At 36.9% G+C, this 18166-nt stretch overlaps 1 protein-coding gene across 23 annotated transcripts in view; it reads left to right on the top strand.

Moving 5' to 3' along the window:
* Positions 1-18166, top strand: part of TENM3 (teneurin transmembrane protein 3) — a 615036-nt gene that overhangs the window by 506648 nt on the left and 90222 nt on the right. For all 23 annotated transcript variants that reach the window (XM_054824425.1, XM_054824434.1, XM_054824432.1 and 20 more), the window contains 2 exons: positions 10592-10714; positions 17366-17580. In XM_054824425.1, the coding sequence (XP_054680400.1) occupies positions 10592-10714; positions 17366-17580 (338 nt within the window). The remainder of the gene's footprint in view (positions 1-10591; positions 10715-17365; positions 17581-18166) is intronic.

The raw sequence follows: 18166 nt of genomic DNA, 5'->3' as shown, positions 1-18166 counted from the left end.
GATTTTGGTAAACCTCTTCATACACAAGCACTTCAGAATAAAAAGGTCAAGTACGTATGTCCAAACTTGCTGAGAGCAATATCATTTGATGTTACATTTATGACTGAGATCGCAAGAACACAGGGTTTTATATAGGTGTAATTACCCCACTGCAGTGATTAATTATGGATGAAAGTTATGTGTCCTCAGCAGTAGACAGGAATCTTTAAATATGAGATCCTTCATTTTCACATGGATGCCATTTCAGACAATTTCATTCACAAAATCAAAAAAAATCTGTCGCTTAGAAACTGTCACCTATAAGAGCATTTGTAGTTTTATAATCTAGGAAAAACAAATGCGCTACAACTGTTTAGATGATGTGGGCATTTGCATTTGAAATCTTTAATTTTATGCAATAATAAAGCTAACAAACAAAACCAGAGTGGTTTTGCCAACATTTGATGAAATAGGATCACACAGAAGCATCTATTTTAATAACTCTACAGAAGGGGGGGAGGGTGAGGTGGGGTGTTAGGATAGGTATTGTAAATGAGTATCAGCCATTTGCAAAATTAGCTAGCTCCACAAACCTTTAAGTAAAGAAACAGATATGTTTCCTGGGGTTTTTTTATTGAAAAATACTGTTAAGTTACTATTACAGTGATACAGGAAGAGTAGTATTATTATTTCAATAATAGTCATTGAAAACTCTAAAACAGCCAGCTGCATAGAGTTAACACCCTTTGCTAACCACTGATTTACATGAGTTTCACAAGGTATAACACAATAACTGGGTACAATAACTTTGTCTTCACTTGTGAAAGCTCCAGACTCATCTGTTGTTTCATTTTCTCTTTCATCTTTGAAATACCAAGTTTCACACCGGTTTTTATTGATGCATTTTTTGCTGGACAGTGGGTCCTCATTTGACTCACTCCAAATGTTTTCACGGCTGCCAAGGAATAGTTCTTTATGTTTTCAACGTATTTGCCAGTTTTTTTCCCCAGCAGCATCTTTTCTATCTCTCACCTGTTAGTAATATCAAGTAGAGGTAGCGATATGCAGGTATGCACACGTTTGAAAAGGGGAGATAAAATCCTTGTTATTTTGATTCAGCTGGAGCCAAAAATGCAGGATAATTTCAAAACACATCCTAATTATTGATCCAATATCTTTTCACACAGACAAAACAGTAGTTGGTTTTCTCCATCAATTTATAAGTGACTGCTGCTTTAGAGCTAAGACTTCCTATTCTTAATATCACCTGTAGAATTTTATAGTTCAATGTTGTGCCTGATTTGATTTTAAGGGGGAGGGGGAATCAATGTGAAACTGTAATCTTAACTTGTTTTTCCCAAGGCTTATATGACTCTTAAAAAAATACAAAGCGGCTTACAAACTGGCTTGCAAGCAACAAATCACTGGCCTTACAAACAATTAACAGTAAGGTTGTCTCTATGTCGTAGGTTCCTTTGATAAATTAATTTTTCTGTTTGCTTTTTATTAATATACTTAGAGTATATTTTTGCTCACAGGAATAGTTTCATAAAAGCCACATCTCTCTCTAGAGAGGCCTCTGAAGGAACATGGTGTTTTATTCCAATGCACATAAAACGCATTAATGACTGTATAATAAAGGATGCTTCATCTAGTAGCCAGTCCCTCCTGTGTGTGTCTGGCCCAGATGCACAGCTGCTTAGGTAGTCGTGAGTCTTGGAGATGTAGTGAGGAACTATGTCCCTGTGAGTAACTGAGCTAAACCAGAGGATGGTGGAGAGGTTTCAGTAGGGGCAGAACTGCAGTCATTGAGCTGCCTTAAACGTTGGTTTTTTTGAACCAAAGATTTGCACAAGATTGATTGCTTATGCAGATAGGTCATGGCTTACAAGTTTCTATTGGAGGTGTTGAGGTAAGGTAGAGTTGTGTAAGGCCTCTTTGATGGTGAACTCAGAGTGTCTATTCTGTTTTTAAATATGGATTTTAGTGGAAATTGTGTGGGTTTGCAAGTTGATCTGCATGTAGTGGTTGGTTTATGCATCTGCATAATTGCACAGTTCAGGTAGGTGAGTGGTAATTATCACAGATAGATCTAAATCACCATGAAGAAGTTTTGTTAAGAGGTTATAGGTTATTTTGTTTTGGCCTCAATCATGTACCTTTGATTTACAAGTGGACCACTGTAATCGTGATATCATGAAGCCTAACAAACGGCAGAGGATTAGAAAACCTATATATTGACTTGCACGTTCAATCAACTTGCATATGATCTCAGCATGAAATTCAAAACAAAAGCTAATTTATGGAAAAATATGTAGTTCTAATCACAGTTTAGCTCCGTGGGGTTCCAAATAACACACTACAATCTCTACATGCAGATGCTTTCATCTTACATTCCAGATTTGGTGACATTCCAAAAGTTCTTATCATACCTTATTATCATCTTTTATTAAAGCTTATTACATTTCTCCTTATTGCATGTTTGCTGCAATATTCTGTCATTCTTAATACGGAATAAAAAAAGCTTTGATCTTTTTTAGCCAGTCATGAGATGGAAATATGCAACACAAGTATTTCACTATATACTATAAAATCCCAGCTCGGTGTGTCCTTTGAACATCACATTAATTGGCCCCTGTTTCTTTTTCCTTTGGTTCTTAAATCTTTTCATCAGACTGCACTTCCCTATGCCATCAACATGCAAATAGGTTATGCATGATCATATAGTGCTACTTCATTATTATTATTATATCCCTCGAGATTTGTGGTTTTATGTTGAGTTTGGGATAATTTTTTTTAATAAATAAGGCTTTTGAACTATAAAAATGGTTGGATCCGTTCATTGATGTTCTTGCCTAAGAAAGATGTTTCCAATGAATTTTGAGACATTGCATTGGCATTGCTTTTCTTAACACTTCTGTTTTATGAGGGCTGCGATCTAAAGGATGTCGCCCTGAGCAAGACTTCTGTTGGAGTTGTGGAAAAAAACTGAGAAGCACAAACCTGAGCCTCAGCTGTTTTCCAGAAAGTGAGTTTAAGGGAGGAAAGGGAAGGAATTAAAGATTGAGAAGGAAGAGAGTAAAGAAATGCCTGAAGGAATACAGAGAAGTAATTATCCTGCAGTCTTAACCCAGTCTTGAAAAGCATAAATCAGGGGAATTTTTTTCTTCCCCACAATACTTGACAACAAAATCATTGATTATGACTTTATTAGATAGAAACCCAAAATTTATGGAATGTTTTTCATGCCTTCGTGTGAACTAAAAGAGACAAAACAACCCTCGTCTCAAAGGAGTCAGCAATCTAATATGCACTTCCCCATCGTTCTGTACCTGTAATGATTTTTCACCATCTTGTTAACTGTGAACAACATTATCTGAAAAAAAATAAGCTATATTCAGGAGAAAGCCCTGGATAATACTAAAGACTATTTAGGTAATACTGAAGACTGTTACATAATGGGGAATGTTGGATGATCGTCAGAAAAAATGGACAAATCTGAAACAAGACGTAACAGATACATCTTACTTAAATAAGAGGCTACTGAATAATGATCTTTGTTTCTGTTTTAAGAAATCTGGATTCTCCCTTAAGCTTTGAATGTGCCTCACATAATGCAATTGACAGTATTAAACCATTGTTATATAAAAGTCCCTGACTTGACAGCTGAGCCATCTAGCCATACAAGTTTTCAGAGGAATAAACAGTCCATTTTGGGGTGAATGTAGTGAAAATAGTTACACCAAGACTACCACACAGCTTTCTTAACAGTTCAAATGCAACAATACTTTAAAATGGCATATAATCATCTTTGATTTCTGGTCAAAGAAAGTAAGTTTATCTGTAGTAGATAGGTGGTACATCTTTGTAGCTGTATTTTTTCCTAGGCATTTTTTTGTGATGTGTTTTGCAAATTCTTTGTCAAAAGGTTCCAAGAGAAAACGAGAAACAGAGTAGAAGGGTTGGATTTTTTTACAGGTGAAACAGTAAAATCAATGGACCCATTCAACAGTTCAGGATAAAAGGAAAGAGACCACACTTCTTCAGTTACTGTATTGATCTTGATAGGTATCACTAAGTTTTTCATATAATGCTATACTGAAATGTTTTACATTCAGAATATAGGTTCAGAAACTTTTATATGATGCTCCTGGTGGCTAACCTTTTGAAGATGCTCAAAAGCATGTACTTTTAAGATATTTTAAATTTAGAAATAGCGTGGTTTTTGTTGATTTGAGAAAAACAGAAATAAAGAACTTTATTTGTCTTTGTAACTTTTAATTCACTTTATTTAAAATTTTAATTAACTATTTTTAATTCACTATTTGATCTGCAGCAACATCCAAGGCATCCTATTATCTCAGAAAAAAGCAAATTAATGCAAATCACTGACAGTTGATTTGCACATCTTCTGGTCCACTCCAGGTCCTTCAGAATAAAATAGGTTTAGATTCTAATTATAGCTGCAAGAAAAATATATGGGAGATAATTTTAAAAACCACTTCAATGTTCAAATATTTCATTTGAAAATGTATTGCCAACAGGGAGATGAACTAGAAGATAATCCTTCAACAAGATTGAGCAATAATTGCAATTTGCTTAGTTTAAATTATAATCTTTTTGCATTGCTTTAAATATAAATGATATTCACTTTTCCTTATGCACAAGTGTGCATATATATTATTCTATTAATTCTAGGGAAGCAATTTTTGCTGGTTTGAAAGCACCAGCACCCAGAAATACATAGCATTAGCAGTCCTGGAAGATGAGTTCAATATCTTAGCACGAGGCTCATCTTCAAGCACAGCTTCATGAATAGTAAGATGTATGACTGAAATGCATGGGAGAAGGGAAGGAGGGTCATCAACATCATTCAGTTCCTCTTGCCAGCTTTCCCCCCAGTGCTGAGTTCTTTACGTTTATAGAACATACACCATAGGCCTTATCTCCAGAGGTCTTGGAGAGATGCTTGCTACTTAGAGATAGCCAGTGTTTTTTCTTTCTACTGTCTAGTGTTAATTTTTCATCTGTCGTTATTCTAAGAAGAGCTGGAGGAACATTGGAAGTCCGTTTCCCAATTCAGGGAACTCTATTTCTGCTCCTTTTTACTTAAAAGAATCCTCCTGTCTGTGAATTCTCATTCCCCTGAAATGCACTGTGTCGCCTTTAGAATTCTTTCCTTGCAAAAAAACCAAGTTTACCAAATTCAAAATGGAAGCTGTTGAATTACTGGCACTTCTGACCAGTACTTCAGAGACTTCAAACTCAAACTTTGTTTACCTCTCCAGTTACTACAGGGCTACTTCTGTGAATAAAGCCTCTGCTTATATGCATATGGTTTTGTTTGTTCATCCTTATCACCTGCATCTTTAATGCTTTCACTTGCACAGCTCATCAGGTGTTTGCTATGCCCTTTGTTTTTCATATGAGCCTATTTGTCACTTACAGCACTTTAAAATAAGATGTGGTTGATCCTGGCAAGTTACGATAGAGATGCCCTTGAATTTTGACCAGAATAATAAATACGTTTCTCTGGTGTTTTTATTCCATATTGCTACTCTTTCCTACCAAAAAAAAAAATATTCTTTCTGATAGGAATCATAAACCCCAGCATTGTATGTATACTCACATCTGTATCCAAACTTTGTTTTCTATTCAGACCTAAGTCCTGGATACTGGAGGATGCTAACACTTGTCTGATTTCTTCATCAGCTAGCCATCCCTATCCTCTTATCTTTCAAGTGTAAGAGGAGAAAGAAAAGAAAAACATCCAGACAAGCCCAGTTATTGCTAAATGGAGAAACAGCTACGTAAATTGGATTTCTGTTAGAATTCTTTTTTTGTGCCTCTCATAACTTTGGCAGAAGAGAGCTTTGAGCCAGTGAGCAAGGCAGCGAAGGGAAAGCACTCCCCAGTCAAATGCAGCAGGTAGTTGTCAGCTCCCACAGCTCTAATTCTGCCACATAAATTATCCGCCTCTGGTACCACCTACTAATAAAGGGACCAGTTTCTTTTTGGCTTGCTGAAGAAAATCTCAAAGAGGGTTTTGAAGTGATAACACAGTGTGTTTGCTCAAGAGCAAGTTCCTTGTAAAGGGAGTGCATAAAGCACAGCAATACTAGCTTGAGAAAGGAGCGTGCAAGACAAATGGGCTGGCAACGTTAAAAGAATGAAAGGGCCTGATAGCAGCAACTTCTTCCTGAAACAGGTTATTGTAAAATGTTTTACACAGTGTAAACTAGTCATAGTATTTTTTTCAAGTGTTTGCTGTGAAATGTGTTCTTAGTTGCTGTTTTAATTATTGAGTGGAAATAAAGGCCTCATAGCCTGATTACAAACCAAAATAACTACACCTCAATTACAGAGTGAAAGGTAAGATCAACCAAGCTTGAAAAAGCAGTTTAAGGTGGTTCAGAAACCCTTCAGTGAACTGTGTGATAACAGATGGTAAAATTACCTGATAGCCTGTAACAAACGATAGCAGTTTTGTGTTAACTTCAATGCTACTGTAGGTATAAATGCACCCCTTTAATCTGAGCTTTGAATCTTTTGAATATCCCGGTCCATTTGGAGCATGCTGCTTTGCAGAAATATAAAGGGGGGGAGCAAAAGCCCAACTGTTAGTTTGTTACTGCTTGTATGTTTGAGGTTTGTTCTGGAGAATATCCACCTGCACTACCCAGCCGCTGGTGCTGTGTTAGTGCCAAGAGCAGCACAGATCCTAGAGGACTTTCTCCTCTCTGATGCCTCTCCTTCCCACTCTGTTAGAGGGAATGGATTCCTCACCATTTAAACTATCGCTGCACTCTAGAGGCTGGCCATAATGCTCATAATTTGGCCAGTAGCAGTACGAATGCCACCTTAAAGAACTCTGTCAGCCCTAAGGTAAAATGCTATCATAACTCCAGCAAGTGAAGATCTGTTGGTAGCTAGAGATTACTTTGCAGAATAGAGATGGGGACTGAAGCAGCAGAATAGGCAGAGGATATCATCATCTGTTTCTCTGCTTGAAAAGTCATCCTGTTCCCTGATAGGAGCAATGATCTCAGCCTTGATACAAGTAAAAGGAGGCTTTTGTTAGGATTTGTGGGCACGTTTTGAATTGTGACAACCTGTCTTTTCTCCCATCCCCTGAGGGTTCATCCATACTTGCAGCTGTGGGTTATTTGGATTGAGTTGTTGTGGTCCATGACCACAACCATCACAAGCTGCGTTCCTTCTGGTTAGAGGCACCTGGCATTCTCAGACAAGTCCTTGCTGCTGTCAGAGGTATGGCAGTATTAAAAGTTGTTCCAGTGTTAGTACCATCATAGACTGGGCAGACTCAGAACTTAGTTTACTCTAGGAAGGGTCTCTTGTCTTCATTGTCATTGTCTAACACCAAATAAATGCCAAATTGGGAATAACGCAGACCTGACAGGCAATATCCAATCCAAAAATCAAGAAACTGCTTTACATTAGATTTGGGACTAAAATAGCAGCTGTGAATAGAGAAATATATTTTGTTTTATATGTTTTTCCTTTAATTTTGCTTCATATATCAAATTCTTTATAGAAGGAAGTAAATCTATCATTTTTCTGAACATAATAGAAACAGAGAAGCGGATCGAACTCATACATCCCTGTCCCGAAGGTGGAAGAAAGTCTTCATCCTGTTCTAGACCTTAGGAAATCAAACACACACATACACCACTGCAGTCTGCCTGCATCATTCCCCCTCTGGAAATTCAGAACTAGTTCATTACATTTGACTTGAAGGTCTCAGACCCCTGCTGAGGTGTGCTCTTAGGGTGCAGTTACCAGTATCAAGTGCTGCTTATCAGACTCATGGGGGCATCAAGAAATTTTAATAGGTGCTTCGCTGTCCTTCTGAGACTAATTAAGAGTTTAAAGTTTGCTTTTATGTAGATGGCTGGCTGAGAAGAGACCAATCTCAATTGACAAAATAGTGCCTGAATTTTTCTTAATCACTCAATTTACCCACGTTCTTAAAGTTTCACGTCTCTAAAGAAGTTGTGCCTTCTATTTTGATCCTGTATCAACAAGCCTAAATCTTTCATGTCGTTCTCCTATGTTTGTAGTGAAAGCAGAATTCTCTAAATTCCATAGTGCTGTCTCAGAGAGATTACATAGTTGAATTATTTGGTGTATTAGTACACGCTGTAAGTTTTGGGTTGTCATTGGAGTTGTCAAGCAACGTTTTTGGTCTGCTTCAAAAATATTCCAGTATTCACAATCAGTGAAACAGCTGCATGTATCCATCTGATCATTTTTATTAAACACTGTTTATTGAACTTAGTTACTTCAGTGTCAAAGTTGAGAGAGCAATAGTATTTTTGAAGGATACAACTATTACTCACCATCTTTGACAGTGAACTACAGTGGGACTCACATCGGTACAAACACAAAGAAAAGGTAATTGTCACTTACCTTGTAGTAACTATGGTTCTTTGAGATGTAATCAATATAGATCCCACAGTCCTTGCCTTTGAAGACTTCAAATTCCAGCTGTTTTGAATTATGAGGGAATGACTAGAAGGTCATGTTGGAGCTTCCCCTTCTGATCTCCCAGTGGAGCATGAGAAGGCACAGGGCATGTACATAGCACCAGCAGACCGAGCTGCTAATCATGTTCTAAGCTTGTGCGTTTGGAAGGGATGCACTTTAGAGTTACCAAATGAGTGTCACTTTTTTTTTTTTCTTTTCTCCTGAAGAGTATTAAAAGTGATAAGAAGCCAGCAAAGTTAAGAGAGGTGATTTAGACCTCCAGACTGAAGACATGTACTGGGTTTGAATGATGAAATATTTAGCTATTTGCAGTCTTTCATTGCTGCCAGTGAAGTGAACTAGTATAACAGATAGTAGAGTTTGACCCTAGGGATTTTGATGAAATATATTAAAACAGATACAATCATCAAATGATTAATACATAAATAAGAATTTCAGCTGAGGTAGGGCCAAAATAATAATGGCTAATTCTAGTGATGAGCCAAAAATGGTGGTGGTTGGATTTATGGTATAACAAGAGATGAGACGGGAAAAAAGAAATAAGGTTTTAGGGTCAAGGAACATTCTACATTATCAGGCTTTGACAGGCAATTTAAGGTCGGAGAAAGAAGAGTAATAGTAGAGTCAGAGACTTGGAACAAAGAAAATATGTCATCTATACTGAGGATTTCAGTCTTTGAAGCATTCAGTAATAGGTTTTTGGTTGCATTCTGGTTTTTTGTTTTGTTGGGGGGGGGAGAGTTTAAGGCAAAGACCTGGCAGAGAGGGTATTAATTCTGCAGTGTGCACTGTCTCCCTGACTAAACTTCCACTGATCCCTGCTCGTCTTAAGTAAGGGTTGCTGTGGTCAATACAGAGAGATTGAAAGATCAGAGATGAAACCAAAAGGGATGAAGAACTGTTTGTCATTAGGATAGGAGTGAATAAATTAATAACATTGACTATAGCAGTGATCTGTTTCAGAGACAGAAGGAGCAGAAGCAACAAGATACAGTGAATTATCTTCTTTATATTTTGCAGGAATAGTTAAAATACATCATTACAGAATATTTTTCCAGTGTATTTTTATTCCCCAGTAGCACCGAAGGACTGTTTCAGCTTTGAAGATAACTGCTGTCATAGAATCATCAAACCCATGTTATACCAAACGCAAATTAGAGTAATTACAATAGAATGAATTTTGGTGGAATCATAAAGTCATTGGAAAAGAAGGAAACACACCACAGATAGCAAGAAATTGCATACATTGTGTGTATCACAGAATAGCATTAGGGTGATTTTTTTTTTCCATATTTTTGCTCTAAAAGTTTAGATGGAGAGTTCATTCATTAATCCCTGGTGATATCGAGGTTCCTTAAGTAGTTCCCCCTAACACCATGGAAGGTTGACTGACTTTCATAATTAGCTTAGCTAAACATTTTAACATGGTATCGCCTTTCTAAGAAACGTGGTTGTAGGGAATTAAGTAGTTCAGAAAGCTATCTTATGTATTATCATTAATAGAGCAGCGTCTCCAGCTCTGCTAACAGTCTTGGCCTCATTCTGTAGATTAGCATGGGGAATGGGCACATAACGAGGTTGTGCAGGGTGTTGGTGACAAGATGTAAAGGGGCGTTCGTGTCTTAGGTTGGCCCTGCAACACCCACAGCACCCTCCTTCTGCTCCTTTTGCGTTGTTTCTTTTCCCTTTCTGGCTAACCAGAACAGATCCATCTGCTGGTGAAAACATTTATTTTAGTAGGTCATTTAGAAGCTCACTTAAATGATTCGTCTCTTTAGAAGGATCAAAAATGAAAAAAGAGAAAAGGACATAATTACTGCCTATCCTTTTGAACATTGATTTGGGACCAATAAAAGACTCAAAATGAGACTGGTGAGCTTTCTGTCATCTGCGTTCACCGAAAGCACTGTATCATTAAAGAACAGTGGTAGTAATTGCTTAGTGCCATTGCTAAGTTGAACTATTAGTCTGTGAATGCTTGTTCCTGTAATTTAATTTTTTAATGTATGAGTTGCTATTCTGCTGTGAAGCACAGAAAGCCATTATTTGTGCGATTTGTCATTGTGGTTAAGAGCATCAAATAACCTGTATCCTTTACCACCAGCAATGCATCTGTTTGGCCTCAACTGGCAGTTGCAGCAAACTGAAAATGATACATTTGAGAATGGAAAAGTGAATTCTGATACCGTGCCAACACATCCTGTAACAGTACCTGCTGGAGAAAATGGTAAGTGAAACAGGCACCAATTTCTCTCCTTCTTTTGAACCGTTTCCTTTCTTTGTGTCTTTCTTACATCACCAGATTGTAACACTTTTCCCCCAAAATTCTGTATATTTAATGAAAGTATAGAGCATTTGTAAGTAATAGTAATTTTAAATAGGCATGTAGATATTAAACAGTTGTATTTCAACTGAAAAGTGTGCACCATTCCTCCTGCCTAACATGTGAAAGGAGAGATGAATCCTGTGCAATAATGTTGATCTTACTGGGGAAGCTGGCTGTCAACCAAAATTCCTCATGGGAATTTACATGTAATAGTTGATGAGAATAGAAAAGCTGTCATCACATCCAGAGAAGCAGAACCTTCACTTACTCTAAAATCCTTGATAACCTAATGATCGTTGTGGGGTCCTTGGAAATAGCAGGATGGTGCTGAGGCTGGCTCGGACCATCCTGCCTGGGGTGGCTGGGGTCTCGTGCTGCAGAAATGGGCACAACAGAGCCAGGGAGCCCGAGGTGGTAGCACATGCTATTTTGTAAGGGGGACCTGATGCCAAGATTCACTCTTTGGGAGTCCCAACAAGCCCTGAATAGTTTTCAGACCAAAGCCTTGTCTGTGACAGAGGGACTTAATGTCTTTTTCTAACAGGCTGACACCACAAAAGGCTCTTCAGGGGACCTTTGCATATTTTCAGAGCTTCTTTCTTAGCTGTGTGTAGAAGGCAACTCCTGATCACAGAGCTTCTTATGGCACGATGACCTTGCTATGCAATGGCTTGTTTTTCTCTATAGATGATGATGTTTTCTTCTTTTTTCTTTTTATTTCTCTCTGAAATTTAATAGGTCAGGTATAATATTTTCATTTGTTTTCTCAAAGTCTCTAGCATATAATATTGAGTCTGAATCATCCAACCAATATATAAAAAAAAAAAAAAACCAAAACTTTATTAATTTCGTTGTTGTAGGAGCTTTTAAAATACAAACCACATAAAGGGATTATTTTTTTATCGACCTTTTTCCATGTTGCCCTTTAAGATTCTCAAAACATTTAAGAGCCTGTGCACTTTTGGCTAACAGAGGCTTTAAAATCAATAGTTTTTGAATGGAAAACTTGATTTAAATGGTTGATGAATGCGGTGTTTGCTTCATTACACAAAAATCCATTTTCCCTTTCACAAGGTAGAGCTGACCTCCTTACCACTGAGGAGGGGGAAGCCTCTGCTGGCAGTTGACATCTTGAAAATTTTACAAGTTGTCACAGCTCCAAGTTATAGAAAAGATACAGCTCAGCTCATTCTTTTTGTCATCTTTGTAAGCATATGAAACTTCTCCAGTAGGACTTTTTCTTTTCTCATTTCCTTTACTGCCTTTTTCATGCACTTAGATATTCATTATCTCTTTCTGTGTTCTTACTTGTTTTGAATGAATAGTAAAAAGCTACTGTATGGTTAATGAATATTGATGCTGCAGTGACAGCTCATCATCCCACTGTCTTCTGCCCTGAGTAGCCAATATATAATATGTATAAAGTATACACATATTTTTGTAAATACTTTATAAATATAAATTGTTCTTTTTCCCTTGATAATTTTTAATTTTTTTTACAAATTAAAACCTGTTATACTTTGCCTCAAAAATAAAATGAAATAACAAAAGTATGAAATCCCATTTTTCGTTCTTTATGTCCCTAAGTACTGTACAAGAGATCAGGGTTAATTTCATCCACTGTTAAAATGCTCTCCTCTGCAGAATATGGTAAGTGGTCATTTATCACCATACATCAATACCAAACAACAGACAGACCAGAGAATACACATTTTAAACCACAAAAGGAAAGTTAAACAGAAAGGAAAGTGTGATGACTAGATGTGAAATTTAAGGAGGGGGGCTCCTGTGTTATCATACTAGTTACTGAAAACTGTAAGGAAGAATCAGTCAAGCCTTAGTTTGGATATTTGGACAGCTGTACAATGTTCAGTACTGCCACTCTTTAGCCCCCAGTGTAATAGTCTGTTACTCTGATTCAGGTGGGAGAAATTCCTGGTGTTGTATGGGCCTGGCATTTTTTTTTTAGTCTGTCTTGTATAAACTATGGATAATCCTGGGCCTGCTTTGGTCAGAAAATCATAGCCCACTGTGGCTTAGATCCCAGGTATTCATTTGCCATTCAGAAGTACAGTACTTTGTGTGATGAATTAGCAAAGCTTAATTCTTGAAAATGCATCCTTACGACTTCTGAAGAAAATCCAGCTGTGGTTTACCTAGAAATAGCTAGTCATAAATTGACAGTAAAAGCATGTTAAATCATCCTTAAATGCAAGTAATTTGTTAATTGAAGCTTGAATGTCTGAACAAGCCTTTTCCAAAGGTTTTTTTGTTTCTTTCTTTTGTGGATTATTTTTTCCTCTCCCAGTGCTTCTCTCTATATGAACAGTAAACGGCTGGCAACATATCACATGCTTATCTAGACAGGCGTGATTCAGGGCTGCAAAGGTGGCATAAGAATGTGTGTTTTCTATGGATGTGATGAATTTTATAGAGCATGTCAGCATGGGTTCTCCAAAGTAATGTGTAAGCCATTCTTAATCAAATACAAACATTTACTTGAGGTGCGTCAGTGCTTTATCCTTTTTTATAACTAGGCAACAGAAAAGAAAGGTTAACAAACAGAGCCTGTTTAACCATTGTGTTCTAGCAGTTGGTCACATCTCGTGTTGCTGGCTTTACTTTATGTAGTATAAAATCTGAGTGCAATTCAGAAATACTTTATTATAATTTATGCTTAATCACAGATTTTTAAAAAATGCAAGGGAAGAAAAAAGTAAACGGGAAGAGAAAGGGGCATTTCTTTTGGCTTACTTAAATGCACTTTTTGAGATTATACTCATTAAAATACATTATGCTTGCTTTAACTGATATCTATTGAGCTTTTGTTTATAGTATCTCATGTCAATTAAAGGTATAGTGACTTCTTAATTAGATGTTATATTGTATTTTCTTTCTAAGAAGGTATGTTTTTAAGGAGGATTTTTGTTTCATTTCTTGAAATGGTTGTTGCAGAAGGATATATAGCAGATGTCTCACAGAAACAGATCTAAATATAAAGTTATTCAATGGAATGGGAGAACATGCTATTGACTGTGAATCCAGCCTTGTAACCTAATATTCTAATTAGTACTGCCTTTGAAGGATGGAAAATGATATTATGTGTGACACTATACAGCAATTATTGTTTAGCATTTTTGTGGTTTGGTTGTGCATTCATTTTTATTCTGTGTTCTAGATACTCTGTTATTCACAGTGTATCTTGTGTTTTAATCTATAGCATGTTTGCAAATAAGGAGAGGGAGTTTGACTTCATGTCATTTCAGTGATGTTTGTGAATTATTTTTCTTGTATAATAATTAAATATTGTGTATTGCTTTAAATATTTGTTTAGCTCAGGATTTTGTCCACCCTAACCTCAGACAGTTGAAATACAATTTACAAATAATAAATATAACAAATATTTTACCTATTAATTAGCCATAATGCATTGGCTTATTGGGATCAAAAATGCATCATATAATGATTGTATGTATTAGATAGTATGTGATACAGCAAATTAATGTATTTTTTAAAATTATATAATAGTGTTATCTAGCAATATAAGTACAAATCATGATATAAATATTATTTACCTATAAATATTTTCATGTATTTGTATTACTGTCATTTGGGGAGGGTCTGCGAAAGAAGAAATTTTGGGCGTAGAGAAGAAGTATAGTGAAAGAGAATATATTCAGAAGTCTAGGTATTTCAAAATTTGGTTTCTTATTTGGACTGTTATGTCATTATGGAATTGTGTGAATGAACGTGACATTTCGTATTTTGATTTAAAGCTGTGTGTAAGAACTGTTACTGTTTAGAATGCGAAAGGAAATGATGACACTACTAAGATTTTTCTGATGCCCATTGAGATACAACAGGACACAAAGAATAATTAACACCCTGTCCTTAGGAGGGCAAAAAAGTAGTGACGATTTTGAGAGAGGTAGTGCAGCGTTAAAGGGGCATGTGGCTACAGGGTAAAACTACCTCTTTTTTGATGAAGAAAATGGGAGTCCGTAATATCATTATCTGCTAAGGATAAGTGTTGAAGTCCAGTGATAGGCATTCCTGGCAAGTTGGTCAAAATGTTGGATAAAGTGCACCTACTCAAGCTATCTAGTTCATCTTTTCAGTAGGAAGGGGTAGTTGGTTTTCATTTCAAATGTAGAAAGAGAGGAAGTTGCAGATCAATATTGCAGCAAGTGTTTATTGTTTAGTGATTACCAGTCATCGGTGTGTGAATTTATACGATACAACATGCTTAAATTTGAAGGAAGTGGTAAGAAACAAATGCTTAAATGAATTGAAATAGTGACTACAGATCCATCTTCTAGACTAACACATGAATATTGTGAAAGGTTAAGTCCAAAGTTAGAAAAGCATCAGACTCATCCTGAAAAGTGTAAAAAAATGGTTTCTCCAAGATCAGATATTTCACTGTCTCTTCTCAGCAGAACATTGATCAATATGATGATCCTGTAAGTGAGACATTTTCAGTGACTGCAACACCGTTGTGGCACAGCTCTGATGATGATACAAGCCCCCACTCAAGGACTCTCAGTAGCGCTTCTGTACCTGTTTAATTCAACAGCAGTCTCTGTTCATCTTGGATGCACAAAAAGTGGCAAGGATGGCGAGGATCAATCTGTGACCTCACCTGGCATTTCAGATTTTAATCTAGTTTTTTAAAGTCTAAATGTTTGCAAAAAGGTTGTGTCAGTTTGTTCCATCAAATGATGAATAATGTAGAATTTGAACATAAAAGACAGGGCAGCAACAGAGCGTTGTCAGTTCTTCAGAATACTTGTGTGCAAACAAGTCAGCATCACTTGAACATGCTTATCACATTCAGCTGGGTTTAGTTCAATCTCTGTAATAGACTAGCTCCTGAAAAGAAGAGTATAAATTGGTAAAAACACAGCGGACTGTGAGATTGTAACTACAGTTCAATTTTTCTTTATATTGCTTCACTCAAGGCTCACATTGATGCACCAGCTGCTTAAACACAGCATTACTTGCTTACTCCAGAGTTGACATGTGTTGCTAAGCAAGTTCTTACACACATCTTTGCATCTTAATCTAGATTTGACAGCACTGATTCCATCAAATTGAAGTAGGCTTTGACCCTGGCACCAGCTTCCAAGACTGCCTATGTCCAGCTGCATGGCATGGAGTTAGTGCCTGAACATCAGATCTGAGTCTTTAGTCTCACAGACTTGACGCAAACTCATCTTAACCATCCCAGATTTTAAAACTGAGTGGTGATGGTTTGTGCTAGCTACTTCTTTAGTTGTTCTTTTTCCTACAAATGGGGCAGGTAGAAGACGCTACCACAACTAAACCACGATTTGTTTGCTGATAAGCTTTGAGAAAGGTTTGTAATCTTTGCCAGATTTGGTGTGTGCCTGTGCACCAGTGGGCAATGTGGAGATCTTGGAGCTATTACAGACCTGAGCTGTCCATAGTGTCCAGTCCTGTGCTCTGCAAGGTTATCAGCTTGGGCTGGAACAGTTTTACCCCTTTCGTTTGTTTGATAGTGCTTCACCAGGATGGCACAGAGCCTTGCAGATTGGATGGTACTGTTCTGTACTTGAGCTGCAGTGGAGATTCAGTCTCTTAAGACTTGCCCACTTGAAGAAAAAGTTTGTTGGGGGTATCTAAAGTTTATGACTTATTTTGGTTTTTAATGCCACAACCAGTACTCCAGTTTTTTCGGTGTTAGCATTTGATATTATGTGTCTTTTGCATGTTAGCATCTTCTTTGCTGCTTCTGGGCATTTCCAAGCCATCATCGCTGGCCTCCTAAGGCTAAGTGATAGTTGCATAAATGCTTTGTAGAGAAAAATCTTTAATGCCCTTCAGTTCTTATTCCCAGTAATTGACTTGCAGGATAAATACATATTCATGATATAGAAAACAGTGAAAGTACCAGACTTTCATGTGCTATTAGACATTTTATTCAGGAGATAGTGTGGACAAGGAGGTGATAACAAGCTTGGGGCTGAGGCAAGGGAGCAAAGAGGACATAGGCGTTATGGGGAGCAAAGGCATAAGGACATAGGCACAATGGAGCAAGAAATACTGCCTTTCTTTTGGGGGAGCACAAAAACAAAAAATAGGAAACTAGAGCTGTAGACATTGTTGGTGTGTATTAGTTCTTGACTGCTTCTACTGTATATTAGTCTTGACTGCTTATGTTTATCTATTATTCTTAAAATCTGTACACTGCATTTCCCTTTACCTTAAATTTTTCTAGTGTGAGACTTTATGCTGGAAAACCCTGTTAAAATACTTGGGGAAAAAAATGAATAATTTAATGTAGATCCTAAAACAGTTTCCATAATACTAGTGCTTAGGGAAGTTACCATATTTTTACTTGGTAGGTATTTGCAGTATCTTCGCCTTTTTATTTCCAAATCAGCGAATTCCCTGGGATCTTATACTCCAAAAGATTGTCAGGTAACATTTTTCTGAGGTGATTCTAAATATTTCATGGTTTATTTGAAGGATGATGGAAAGCAGGAAAGGAATACTAATTTTTGATCTCTTATTATTCTAACCTCTCAGGAAAATTAGGGGGATTTGCACAAGAAAACAACACTATAGATTCTGGAGAACTTGATATAGGCCGAAGAGCGATACAAGAAGTTCCCCCTGGGATTTTTTGGAGATCACAACTCTTCATTGATCAGCCACAATTTCTAAAATTCAATATATCCCTTCAGAAAGATGCATTGATTGGAGTATATGGCCGAAAAGGCTTACCACCATCACACACTCAGGTGAGAACTGCTTGCATTAAAAGTAGGACACATTATTGAAAACTGTGAGCTTGTATCTTTTGTCTTTTTTCTTTCTCAGGATTACATCCTTTTCCATTTTGCTGATACTTATTTTTACTTTTTATACTTTGTTGATCTCATGTGATGTCAAAGACATTTATAAAACTGTAAGTGATGGGATCTAAAATGGTGGGGGGAATTCTTACTGATGAGCTGTTCTGAATGCCATGAGCAATGATGATGCTTTAGATATGAAGTTGTTTCATGCAGAATTTATAGGTGTTTTTTTTTCTTCTGTGGTATATAGACATATCTTTAAAAACCTAAGCAAACTAAATACAGCATCTTCTGACCACACTTGTGGTCAAGAGTGCCTGGCAAAGACTGTATTTGCCAAATTTCCAAGCAAGAAGACAACAGGGTTTTTAAGGAAGTTTCAGTTTGTTCTACAAGCAAATGCTACAGTATTTATAGCTTGGTGTCTTACTAATACATAAAAGAAAAATATGTAATATGTGTTTATGAAGATACAGTGAACTGGAGTTGTAAAAGTGTCAGTCTTCACTAGACTTTTAGTGTCTTGGAA

The sequence above is a fragment of the Grus americana genome, chromosome 4 (genome assembly GCF_028858705.1).
Source record: "Grus americana isolate bGruAme1 chromosome 4, bGruAme1.mat, whole genome shotgun sequence".
Taxonomy (NCBI): domain Eukaryota; kingdom Metazoa; phylum Chordata; class Aves; order Gruiformes; family Gruidae; genus Grus; species Grus americana.
The sequence above is the reverse complement of the archived record's forward strand: the minus strand, read 5'-3'. Positions and strand labels throughout refer to the sequence as shown.